Here is a 13,226-nt window from a genome sequence, read left to right as displayed (position 1 = left end):
TGTTTTTTTTTTTTTTTTTTTTTTTTTCTAGAGGGGCATGTTTCCCTTTTCTGTTTTGTTCTCGGGCTTGTTTTTGCTATTAGCAAATGACAGGATGACATTTCAAAGCAAGTATTTGTAGCCATCACATTTATTTCAGAGCACATAGAATCAGCATTTTTCATCTTCCATGCTACCACAGCTACTCCTCTGCCCTGTCATGACCTGGATAGACACAACAGCATATCTCAAGGTTGACACTTTTGACTGCTGCAGACCCTCAAAATCATTGCCACTGCCATTCTCACCTTTCAAAGCAGTCTTAAATGCAAGTTAGGTACAGCAGGAAAAAACTCATATGCCTATAGTAGTGAACCGGGTCCTTCCATTACTCTGATCTGCCTAACAGTCTTTCAAAGAGATTTTACTCTAAGTTTGAGACAGGGACACAGTCCTGGCTGAAGCACTGGGTGTCATACAGTTATGGAGATCAGCAGCATCACAGGGCTATGCTGGCTTTTTTGAGGGTCACCACAATAAAAAGACCGAGGGGAAAAAAAGTGGTATGAACATTAGACTCATATTTTTGCTGCTCAGCACTTCCAGGAGGATTTTGAGCCACGTGTGTTACTTCCTTTGGATAAACTTATTAACCACCAGGTGGTGCTGAAAATGTTCTTCAAGTCTTGCAAGGAATGCAAAGATGCTTCTACTCTGTATTAAGGTATAACTTCACTTGAAACAGTTCCCTTAATGCTTTTATAGGGTAACTTGAACCTCAGGGAACCCACATAAAATAAAAAGCAGGGGGTTTGGGGATTAAGAAAGCTGGATATGAGGCATCAGGAATAGAGGAGAAACAAAGGGGAAAGGGCCATTCCCACGTGAAGTTCCCTTTGCATCACCCATGTAGAACTGCAGGTTCATGTCAGCCAGAGGTTCCTGGGTCTTGTTTTAAGCTTAGCTCACATATCACATGCTGTAAAAAACAGATCTGAAAGTAGTGTGTTTTTTTAAAAAAAACAAACCATAGGCTTGTTATTCTACTGCTTCCTAGGAAAACAATGTCTTGAAGCTGTCCAGCTTCGGAAGGATCATTTGTCCAGGATGTAGCAGTGATCTGCTTGCAAAGATCATTTGAAAACTAAACTTTTCAGAGGAAAAAAAAATCTGAGGAGCACTGCTATTTATGAAAAAGAAACACTGTTAGCATCTTAATTTAAATGAAGCAGTTCTTAACCTCATTTAGTCCAGGATGAAACACAAATCAGCCTTCACAAGAAAAATGGTGCAACAAATGAGAACTATGTCTTTATATTTTTCAAGTCTGGCTTTAAGATTGATGTTTCAACAGCAGAAAAGCAAGAGGGTAATTATATTCAACAGGAGTCTAGAAAGTGTTTGTGAGGTCACTCCTTCCTGGCCAGAGCAGTGCTGTATTTGACAGTGTGGTTGAAGTTGTTCTACATACTGTAAGTGCAATTGTCTTCATTTCAGACTTGAACCAGGGCATATCCTAAAAACATATTTAAACAATTTTGCTTAGAAACGTTGTCTATCTTCATGCCCACAAAGGTCAGCAAAACCTCAAATAACCAAAGATTTTCCCTGTGAAATGTTAACACTTCAGTTGTCAAATAGACCCTTTGGATAGATAGAGCTTTTTGCTCCTATTACCTACAGTTAAGGCTATTCCATGCTTCTTATAGGGGCAATTAAAAATAATCTTATCAATTTTAAGCACTTAAATTATGCATACTGACTGTACGTAAATGAATTAATGTAGGAAAAATCTCAGCTAAGGATGGCTTCAGGATTTCCAAGAATGAGAATAAGAAAATATCCTATCTCTGTTATATTTACATCATTTTGTTGGAAAGCTCAAGAATCATGGTGCTTCCGAGTAATGACTTGAAAGCAACTATGAAAGAATGTGAAGTAGGTCAACCCCTCACATCTCTGAGAAAGTGCTCAAATTATAAGCCTTTGAAATTTGACCATGTGCTCCAAGTTGCATTAGAATTTAGCATTTAAACCCAATGGTTATTCTTCATATAGTGGTCATATGCATATGCCACAGCTACAAAGATGAAAAGCCTGCTTGCAATTGCTGGTTTTAGATGCTGTGGTGCTGGAACCTAAAAACAACAGGGCTATGGACTTTTCCAGGGTTGGTGAACCCTGTACTGATTTCCTGGAGAGGATGCTCTGACAGACCTGAAGAGTAGAGCGCGTGCACGGGGTGGAGCCAAGGGGACAGACACCAGCAGGGCAACAGCAATGCAAGGCAAACAGAACTGGACTCCTGTAGCTCAGTGTTCCTCTGACACCAACCCAACTGGTAACACCGATGGCCAAGCAAGCACCCTGTCCTTAATTCTGTTGTTTCCAGACCACTTTCAATGTAGGCTGTGTGCCATTCAATACTGGCACTGGAGTTTGATTTGAAAGAATCCAGTGAAGGACACCCATGCATTTCGGGAAAAGACATGGAAATAAATGAAGCTCAACTATTGTTTCTGCAACTCTTACATCCTGCATGGGATGCAGGCTCAGAGCCCTGCACTACCATGGGAAAGCATCATAAGCAAAAACGCATTACAGGCCTATTCACCTTCAGTGTGGCATGACACATTTTATATAAAGTCTGTTTCTAAAATAATAGCTCGTAAGCACAGAGTTAGAGCTTTGTGTTGATACGCAGCAAGGAAAAGTAATTTCAACAAGACAAACTTGAAAGTGAAAGCTGAGACAACACAAACCAATTCTGATACTGACATAAATGTTGAGGCATGTCAAGATGGAGAAAGGAAAACTGCCAAAGCTCAACCCATTGCAAAATTCAGTTTGAGATGAAAAGAATTACTGCAACTATTAGGCAGGTCTTAAGAAGGCATCTATGGATAGGCTTATTGTTCATGTAGCATTCAAATCCACAGTTGATAAAGTCCCCTTCCATAGACAGGGCAGGAAATACTGAAAAATTTCATTGTGCTCTTCCACCTCCTACTAAACACCTGAGCTGGCCCATAACATGGCCGGAGGGCACACAGCCCACTGTGTCAGCCTGAGCTGGTTAACATTAGAGGCCCATGCATCCACTTCAGGAAATCACTTCAAGCTTACATGAGACACTCACTGATGGAACAGACCACACTACCAAGTTTTAGGTGAGAGCTACCCCCAAACAGTCCTGGTGATACTGTCCAGTTAATATTACATCAGTGATAATAATTTCAAGTGGCAACACTTGTCAAAGGTGACAAAAAAAATGTACCAGGGCTGTCAACTCCCAACACCTAGCATTCAAAAGAAATATTATGAGCTTTGGTGGTATGCTCTATTTATTGGCAGAGAGCGCACAGAGCAGAATGCAAGAGTGAGCACATAATTTCAAGGATTAGACCTTAAAAAATTTCAATTACAGCATATAACAAATAGTTTCTGACCTAAAGCTCTGGAGCAGCTGATGTGCCTTTGAACAGCATTAGGAACATAGAAGAGAGTTTGGGGTGTACGTTAATTGTGTCCTCTGCAAGCATAGTATGCAAGAAAGTAATGAAAGGAAAAGGGCTCCACATGCAAAAAATGAGCTGGGAGAACCACGAAAGGGAGGCACTGTCTGTCAACGCCACTGCCCCTCACATCAGGGACAGCACAGGGCAGATGTTCTTCACTTTTAGTGCTAAACATTAAGAAAATCCTTGAGGCAGGACATAAAAAAACGTTAAGCTCTACCTTCAGTGGTGTGGTCAAAGCCTTCCTGACTTTATATTTAAAAACAACTTTAAAGAACTTTCAAGCTTGGAAAAGCGTTAATTTTTACATAAATGACCTCAGAATGCAGTAATTATTTGCTTCTCTTTTTGGGACAGAAAGATGTCAGTTCATCATCATTTTCACTCTGATCAGCATATCTACCTCACAGCCATACTAATATTTTGCTAAGTTTTTGTCCATTTATTTGGTTTTTCTTTCAGTATGTGTTTTGAAATGGTACATGCACTTTGTGAGGGGGTGTAGTCATTGACAGGGATGTCTGTGCTGAATTCATAGAATCATAGAATGCTTTGGATTGGAAGGGACCGTTAGAGGTCATCAAGTCCAACCCACCAGGTTGCTCAGAGAGCCTCCCAACCTGGCCTTGAATGTTTCCAAGGATGGGATATCTACAGCCTCTCTGTGCAACCTGTTCCAGTGTTTCACCACCCTCATTGTAAAGAATTTCTTCCTTATATCCAGTCTAAACCTACCCTGGTTTAGTTTAAAACCATTACCCCTTGTCCTGTCACAGCAGGCTTTGCTAAAAAGTCTTTCTCCATCTTTTCTATAGGCCCCCTTTAAGTACCAAAAGGCCACAATCAGGTCTCCCCGCAGCCTTCTCTTCTCCAGGCTGAACAAGCCCAACTCTCTCAGCCTGTCCTCATAGGAGAGGTGCTCCAGCCCTCAGATAATTTTTGTGGCCCTCCTCTGGACCCGCTCCAACAAGTCCGTGTCCTTCTTGTGCTGAGGCCCCCAGAGGTGGACCCAGTGGTCTAAGTGGGGTCTCGCCAGAGCAGAGTAGAGGGGCAGAATCACCTCCCTTGACCTGCTGGCCATGCTTCTCTTGATGCAGCCCAGGATACAGTTGGCCTTCTGGGCTGCCAGCACACATTTTTGGCTCATGTCCAGCTTTTCACCTACCAGTACCCCCAAGTCCTTCTCCCTAGGGCTGCTCTCAATCCTTTCATCCCCCAGCCTGTATTGATACTGGGGGTTGCCCTGACCCAGGTGCAGGACCTTGCACTTGGCCTTGTTGAACCTCATGAGGTTCACACATGAGGCCCACCTCTCCAGCTTGTCCAGGTCTCTTTGAATCACATCCCATCCTTCTGGCGTGTCAACTGCACCACTGAGCTTGGTGTCATCTGCAAACTTGCTGAGGGCGCAGTCGATCCCACTATGTCATTGATGAAAATATTAAACAGCACTGGTCCCAGTACAGACCCCTGAGGGACACCACTTGACACTGGTCTCCATTTGGACATGAGCTGTTGATCATACATTCTGGATGTGATCATCCAACCAATTCCTTATCCACCCATCAAATCCGTATCTTCCCAATTTAGAGAGAAGGATGTTGTGGCGGACTGTGTTGAAGGCTTTACGGAAGTCCAGAGAGATAACATCTGTTGCTTTTCCCTTGCCCAATGATGCAGTCACTCCATCATAGAAAGCCACTAGGTTGGTCAGGCAGGACTTGCCCTTGATAAAGCCTTCATTTCAATAGTCCTTCATTTCTATTTTGAAAAGAATTTGGCCAATAGTCCTGACAAAATGAACTTTTGTCTCCAACTTTAAATTAATGAACTTGTAAATTCTGATAGATTTTGATACACTGGTTACCCTAGAGCCATTTCAAAACTGACACTCCTAGATTTAGCAGTTACTTTAACTTTTACTCCCATCACCAGTTACCTTAGAGCATGAATGCAGTATATCATCCTAGGGATGTTTTTCCTGTCGTAGACATCTGTAGTCTCTGGATAAAAGATCTAAAAACCAAAGAGCACACAGTTAAAGGAGAAGATACATGACCGAGCAGAAAAATAGCTAAAATGATCTCACTGTAGAACCATACCTTAAGCTTCCAGAATTTCAGCTGTTACTACTAAATAGTTATGAATCAAGTCTCTTCTGATGTTATTTTAACTTTTTCAGTAGTTTTCATAAGAAAGAGCTTAATAAAGCATAAAAGCTACTTAATAAGAGGGGGAAAAAGATGATAGACAGCATTTCAGCAAGATTTTTAGAAAATATCCTTCGGCATGAGCTCAGTCAGTAGGCCTCGTCCTCCTACAGACACCCAAAACCTGGTATGCAGTTACAATTCTCAAAGCCTCATTGCAAACGAAACCTACCAAGCATGATTTAAAAATGCAAAATTCTAATTGCCAGCACCCCTAACTGTGTGAATACATCATTTACAGAGAAAGATTCAGAGAGGGGAATATTAAGCAATTTAGCCAAAAAGTCACATCATAAGTTCCAATTCTGTTTCTACCACTAATTTGTTCCTGGCCTTGGTCCCAGTCACTAAACACTGTTTCTTCACAAAAATAAAATAAAAGACTTAGCTAACCATGAGAGTTGGCAGTGTGCTTACAGCCCAGGCCAGGCACTCAGGGCTCCACTGTCCCATGGTTAGTAGGACAAGACTGAGTAAGTCAGGAGCACAGTGCCCTCTTCATCATTTGCTCACAACAGGCTTGGGAGGGAGACTCAGGAAAGCTTTCGCCATGACCATCCTCCATAACAGAAGCAAAATCTTTCAGAGGAGGGATGGCAGGGTGGAAATCACCCAGCTGAGTAGAGGAATCAAGGCAGACAAAATAAAGCCTGACCTGGGAAAGGCAGAACCCTCCTCACCTCTACTGCATTTCTGACGGCACTTTCTGCATATGCAAGTTTACCCACAGTGACCAGCTACTAGCCCCTGCAGCCCTTCAGGCAGCTGTCTGAGCATCCCTGCTGTGCCCTATGCCACAGCTCGAGGGGTAGCACTGGGGCTGCCCCCGCCCAGGCACCCTAGGGCAGCTGTTGGGCAGCCTGGGCAAGGGAGTACTCTCCCCAGGACGTGTGTGGGTGCTGGAATGTCCAAACAAGCAGAGTAGGTGTTTACACACAGCCCTTTCTTAAAGGATTTCCATCTGAAAGAGACTCACTGGCGCCCAGAAACAGCAGCAGAGGGGGGAGATGACAAACGAAGACCCGCAAGGAGGAAGATAAATATGAGAGGTGACCCAAGAAAGCAGCTGGCGGAAGAGGAGCAGCAGCATAGCCACGCAGATGCACTGGAGCGTGCAAGGACACTCTGGAAACAGGGTAAAGGCAGAGAAAGTGGGACGTACATTAAGAGGAAGAGGCAGCAAGAGACACGAGAGGTAGTAATCTAAAGGAAGAAAATATTTAAGTTTTCCGTTTTAAACCATTTTCCTTTCAGGCCCCCACAGAGACTGTAATCATAATAAGATACAGCTACACCACTGCTAGCGTCCCCATTTGTCTTCCTGCAGGAGAAGCACCCTGAGCATTTCCACCCACAGCACTCTTCCACAGCAGCCTCAGCCCACGCACAATGGCAGCAGTGTCACAGAACTGGTGCTGCCACTGCTTTCAGCCTTACCTTCTCTTCAGATTTTTTCCCTGAATTACCCCTTCTCCATAGACTTACTGCAAGCAACCTTTTATGCTCAAGCAGATGAAAGGGCATCTCAGTGAGTCAGTGCCTATGCTAGAGTTTTTTGGCTAAGATTTAAAGGCTTACCTTAGGCAGACCAATGGATTCCATTGCTCTTAACCACTGCACAGTGTTGTCAGTGTGCCGAAAATGAAGGCCAGATCTCTATTGGAAACGTAGAAGGAAAAGATGATAAAAGTTACATAAAGCAAATTCTCTATTTAATGATTGTTGTGTTGCTTCCCAGTTTTATATCCTAAAGTTGAGTTCAGGGAATTTTGCCTTGTTTGAACCTGGAGACCAAAGTATGACAGCCGCAATCTTGCTGATGAAGCACCCTAACTCATCAACAGCCCCACGCTGTCCAGCTCAGCCTTTTACGTAACATTAGCCAGATTTGTACCCATCTGGGTGCACTGTGACTGAAACAGCCATTTGTACAGCCCTTCAGTAGCCTTTGGGAGTAAAGGCTGTCTGCCAAATACCAGGAGCCACTACCTCTAAAATACAGAAGTGGTAACACTCCTCAGCACTACTGGGAAGGAGAACAGATAAGGAGTTCCTAGTCACTCTTCAGATCCATCTGAATAGCTGATCCTCCCTACAGCCTATGCAAGCAGCAGTTAAAAGAGCAAAGGGGAAAAGTATTTTAATTTTTTTTTTTAAATTTTTGAAGGGTCAGGGTAGAGGGGGAAAAGAACTCAAGTTTTGGAGATTTTCAAGAGAAGCATTGAAGTGTAACCAAGATACTTAAGCATGGTTCTGTTAACCATATGGGACCTAGAACAGCTTAATTTCTCAACTCTCGAACAACAGCCAGTGATTACACCTTAAAAATGTCCATTTCAAATTTTTTCTGCCCCCTCTACATGTTAAAAGAATGCATTCCATAGGGAGACTACTGCATATGCATATATATATTTCTACATTATTGAGGATCTTGGAGTTAACGAACAGCTTGCACAGGTAGCAAGCTAAGCTTAATTTCTGGTAGCTTGTTTTTTGCTTCTCAGTATTAAACTTGTTGAAATAAACACACAGATCAAATTAAGTGAATGTCCTCCCATACAAAATGAGGAAAATCCGGAATAGTTATAAAGTTTGATTACTGAACTGCTTTTGGCTCCTATTCATAATGACAAATAATTATATAAATGGTAAAGCTCATGTTCCCCCTGGAGCCAGAAACGTAATTTGTTCAGCTTTAAAAACATTAAGTGACACTGATACAGTTTTTCTAAGGGTAAAACATTTCTAACTTGTCACGCTGGCTTCTTAGTGCTCTGCGTCTTCCATCTAGTCCTGAGAGCCTTATGAAAGGGATGCAGAAAGTTAACCAGCCATGTTTGGGTATCTTTAAGAGTTGGAAGACAGACACTACATTTTTTGTCTTGTTGGTAAGAGAACTGAAGAAGTTATTACCTTATAGCGTGCCTGCTCCACATCGTAGATCTTTTTGTCTGACACCACGTTAGGGGCAAAGAATTTCGCAAGCTTGGCAAGATAAACACCGTTTCTTAAGCCTTCCTCCAGCTCCGTAGTCGGGGGCAGCTCTTCTTCCAGGCAGACCTCCATCCATCTACAAAGACATCATTTGAGAAACACTGTTACTTGTGATTCTAATAGAAGTGAAATCTTTCACCCACAACCATAGTACTTCTAATGTCATGACCACAACGCAATTATAATCAGTAAGAGAAGAGGATGCAGGCTAAGGAGAAAATTCTCATATTCATTCACACGGCAGATCAAAATGACTAGAGAATCATAACTGCATTGTGTGGTCATGACCCATCAATAACTAAACAACATGCTTTGAAGTATACGTCCCCTAAGGGGTATAATTTATTTCACGTTTTCACACATCAGTGTGAAAATGCTCACATCTTTTGAACAGCCCTAGGCTATTAAATAGACAGTCACAGTCATTTGAGCTGAAACATGAAGAAAACATGTAGTTCTGTGTATTATTGATGCTTACATTTGAAAAACACTCTGTGATATCTATGCAAGGGCTGAACCCCAAGAGCACCAAGGCCAGTGATGTGCTGGGCGAGGCTGGTTCCTGGGGCCAAGGTGCTCTGCAACCCACGGTCGCAGCAATGCTCATCTCTGTACAGAGCACTCCTGCCACTCATCCTCCTCCCGCATCACACGGCAGCTCTCCACGTTCACCCATGAGACACACGGTGCCGGTGCTGTGGGAGGGAGTGAAGCTTTTCGTTGAAACAACCCAAGGTACTTTACGCGTTGGACGTCTGGCTTCTCACCAAACAGAGACTAAATCCTTCAAGGTGGTAAACTAGTTATTTTTTTGAGCGTTAGATGTGATATGGTACTAGATAGAAAACAGTGATTATTAAATACATAACCAGTTCAGAAGGCACTGAACATAAACAGACATAAAGCCACATTATCCAGTATGTTTATAATGAGTAGCCAAGAGAAACTGCTACCAAAACACTCCTGAAAGAGATTAGCATCCTAATGACTGGACCAGAAGTCCCTTACATTGGTGGTCTAAGTGTTTTGGCCCTGTAATATTCTTATTTCTAGCAGCTAAATCACATTTCAAGAGCTATAAATCTGGTTAGTTCTTTCCCAGTATATTTTTTTTTTTTTTTGCTTAGGCAATCTCTGCTGATGTTAGAAGGACATTAATACCATTACAAATGGACAAGAACAAAGCTGAAGACATTAGTTCGCTTTACTTACTGTCACTAAGGCAGCATTACTGTGTGCCGCGTGAGACAGCATTACAAAACTAACATCATCTCCACAGGGTTGACTTCAGAAACCACAAAGCTGGGATCCAAGTTGAAAATGAGCCAGTTTTTCCTCCACCACAGAGAAGAAAAAAGCTCACTACATCATTTTGTTTCACGTTAAAACTCAAGACAAACGACCTACTCCATTACACTTTTGGATTTGTTACAGGACATATGAAAGTTGTTTCACTGAAGCACAGACTACCCAAACAGCTCTTCAGGAAACCACCAGCCATAAATCTAGGACAATATCACACAAAGCTGCACAGAATGAGTGTCATTAGGAGAACTGTAATTTGCAGTATAAAAGCTGCTTTGGTGAGGAGAATAGTATCCCTGAAAAGGTTCCCTGCTCCGTCCCCTGGTGCATGTTCATGTGTTGTTGGTCCATGCCAAGGGTTCCAAAAGTCATCCTTATGAAATTTTATAGACTAAATAAATATACACACTAAGGCAAAATGCCACAACATTTGTCTTTCCCAAAACAGAGGGCAAGGAAGAAACAAAGAACCTGTACTCCCAGCAAATGTAGGTTTCACCTGAGGCAGTTAGCTCTTTCTATAGAATTTAATTCCTAAAACAGGTCTTCTGGAAAGAGGGTTGTACAGCTAGCAGGAGGAACTTGCTGAGCCACTGGAGGAATCCACCATGAGCTGACGCTGGCCCTATTGTCCAATGGACCATCTCCGGTGAGATTAACCTTATGCCCACAGAACAGCATTTGGTACCTTGCACTAATCCTTCACATTTCCAATTCTCAGTTTTCGTATGAAAACATTTTTCTGACATCCTCAGTCAAGGGCACCAAAAAAGATCACATCAGAACTGTCTTTGAAGATACACACACGTGCCCCCTCCTCCCCAAATTGCTTTTCTCCCTCCTGGTACAAAAGTTTGCTACTTAGAGGCAACTTTCCGCTGGCCCAAAACCAGATGGTGCAGAAACTCCCCCTAAAAGCTAGCCAAGCCCTGCTATTTGCCCTTCCATCACAAGCAGCTCTTCCTCAGGCTTTCGTTCACCACACAACTGAGGTTCACCAGCAGAAATAGCTCCGTGTGTCAGCACTGGCTCAGGTATTACATTTAACAGCCTTATAGTCGAATGTCCATTAGCCAGGCACTGCTTAGTGCTAAGAAGGAAGGGCTAATTGCAACCTGGCATGACACTAGGAGAGAAGGGCAGCCTTCAAAGCAGGTCTAGGTTATAATTCATAACCCCCCAAATTCCTGTTCTTGTGACACAAAGAGCTTGCTATTCATAACCTGCTGCTGGTTTTGGGGATGCAGAGGAAAGGATGCATTTGGGTGGTTTGGGTCTGGTTTATAGAAGGGTCCATATACAATTGAGCCATTCCTCAAGTGCTAAACAAGAGGCTGATCCAAGGTGAAAGCTACTCATCAGCTTTTCAAAACTCCTGTTATTCAGCAACAGCAAAACTGTTTTGGATTCATTTCCAGCCTTTAAGATTAACCTGGAACCATCCTATTCTGGACAGGGAGGCTACCCCGGGTAGCCTGGGTAAATGCAATACACTGAGGAAAAAACAGGAAACAGTATGAGGAAGCAAAGAAACCAGAAAGAAAAGGAAAAAAAAAAAAAAAAAAAAAAAAAAGGAGCACGGGTGTGTAATGAAAAATACACTTGTCAATCCAACAAGTCCAGATAAAAATACAAGGAAACAAGCCTCTTTTTAGAAGAATACTAGCAGCTCAGTGGAAAAAAGGAAAAGAATAGAGATAAGTGGAGCAGACCTGAAAGATGGGAAGAGTTTCTTTCCATTCATAGCTAAAAAGATATAAGTGATAACCATTCTAGAAAAACTCACAGGTCTACAATAGGGCAGCTGTAACTTACAGGTCTTGGGAATCAGTCTCCAAGACTGAGAACACAGCTACAGCTGTATTACATATAAGACAGGCTTTACCAATGTCTGGAAGTTGCAGAACTTAGCTACAAGATCTTCTGTGAAAGGATTTACTCTATTTTGCATGTGTTTAATCAGAGGAAGGAAAAGCCTCAGGATCTGCATGAAATCCTGCAAATATACAAACAACCTTGTAAGTTTTAGTTATGCAAACAGCTTCCCAACTGTTACTCTCTATCCTAGTATTTATTGAGACATCCGTAGCACTTTTCTCCCCCATGCTTGCAATTACAGTAGTTTTGTTCCCTTTACACTAATTCAGTTATAAGGGAATTGTGGTTTTAAACAGAAAGAAGCATTACTTTAAGGTTGTGAGGTTCTGCTTTTTAAGATACAGTTCGGTGAGTTTATGGAAGTTATTATATGACACAGTGTCGACAGCCGGAGTAGACTAGACTGAAAAACACAGAAATGCTTCTGTTTCTTTAAGTGAAATGGGGAATATCCACCTGACAATAAGGATTTATAGGTACCTTTGGAGCACTTTATTTTTCTTTGGGGCTAAAAACTCAGCCTTGGCTTTGGCTCACCCACTGTTTTCCCGAGCACACAATACTGCAGCATCAGCACTAGATTTAAGTCTGTTGCAGAAACTGTTCCCCACAAAAAGTAGTTAATACCATGACTACACAAGAGGAAGGGCCCATAACTCAATGTTAGACAGTATGTTTTTCTTCAGTATGAAACTTGTGGAATAAGGCTATTATAGCTATTAAACGTGCATGTGCTTTTCTGCCATTTCTTTTTCTACAATGCAATCCCATAACTTATACTGTGTTTTTAGCGGCCTTAACGCACTGACAGATGTATGCCATGAGAGACTGCCACAGTGGTGTACATGGCATTTGACTTGGTCACTCATTACAGCTAAACCCAAACCCCATTCCATGGTGGAGGGACAAATGGCAATCTCAGGAAGCTGACCGGAACAGGCAACGTCCCTGAAGTCCTAGTCAGCACCATCAAAAATTAGCAATCATTAGCACAGCCCTGCAGAGCTACCCATGCCAGTTTTATTCTTAATATTTGAGTTCAAACATGCGTAAACAGATGTTTTCCTGAAGGGAGATACTTGGGATCGTACACCAGTATGCACAAATACAGCCTGCTTTTATTTTCATAATACTGCAGTACTTGCCAGCACAGAAACTGCTTTTTGATTTGCCTTAGACAAAAACCCAAACCCAGACCTGATCAATGGAAATAAATCTCCAAAACTTTAATTCCAATACATAGTACTGGAAACACTGCCAGGAGTGAGTATTGAGGTACAGCTTCCTTTTGCTTTGCTCAATTCTGTTTTGACTTTTGGCAATCCGAGGCAGAGTGGTTCAG

At 42.3% G+C, this 13,226-nt stretch overlaps 1 protein-coding gene across 2 annotated transcripts in view; it reads right to left on the bottom strand.

Moving 5' to 3' along the window:
- The window catches only part of IQGAP2 (IQ motif containing GTPase activating protein 2), a 116,595-nt gene that overhangs the window by 56,865 nt on the left and 46,504 nt on the right, over window positions 1-13,226 (bottom strand). For both annotated transcript variants that reach the window (XM_035892803.1, XM_035892804.1), the window contains exons 3-5: window positions 8,621-8,777; window positions 7,286-7,363; window positions 5,437-5,513 (exon numbers count right to left, since the gene is read on the bottom strand). In XM_035892803.1, coding sequence (XP_035748696.1) covers window positions 5,437-5,513; window positions 7,286-7,363; window positions 8,621-8,777 — 312 coding nt within the window. The remainder of the gene's footprint in view (window positions 1-5,436; window positions 5,514-7,285; window positions 7,364-8,620; window positions 8,778-13,226) is intronic.

The sequence above is a fragment of the Egretta garzetta genome, unplaced genomic scaffold (assembly GCF_000687185.1).
Source record: "Egretta garzetta isolate BGI_Z169 unplaced genomic scaffold, ASM68718v1 scaffold424, whole genome shotgun sequence".
Taxonomy (NCBI): Eukaryota; Metazoa; Chordata; class Aves; order Pelecaniformes; family Ardeidae; genus Egretta; species Egretta garzetta.
The sequence above is the reverse complement of the archived record's forward strand: the minus strand, read 5'-3'. Positions and strand labels throughout refer to the sequence as shown.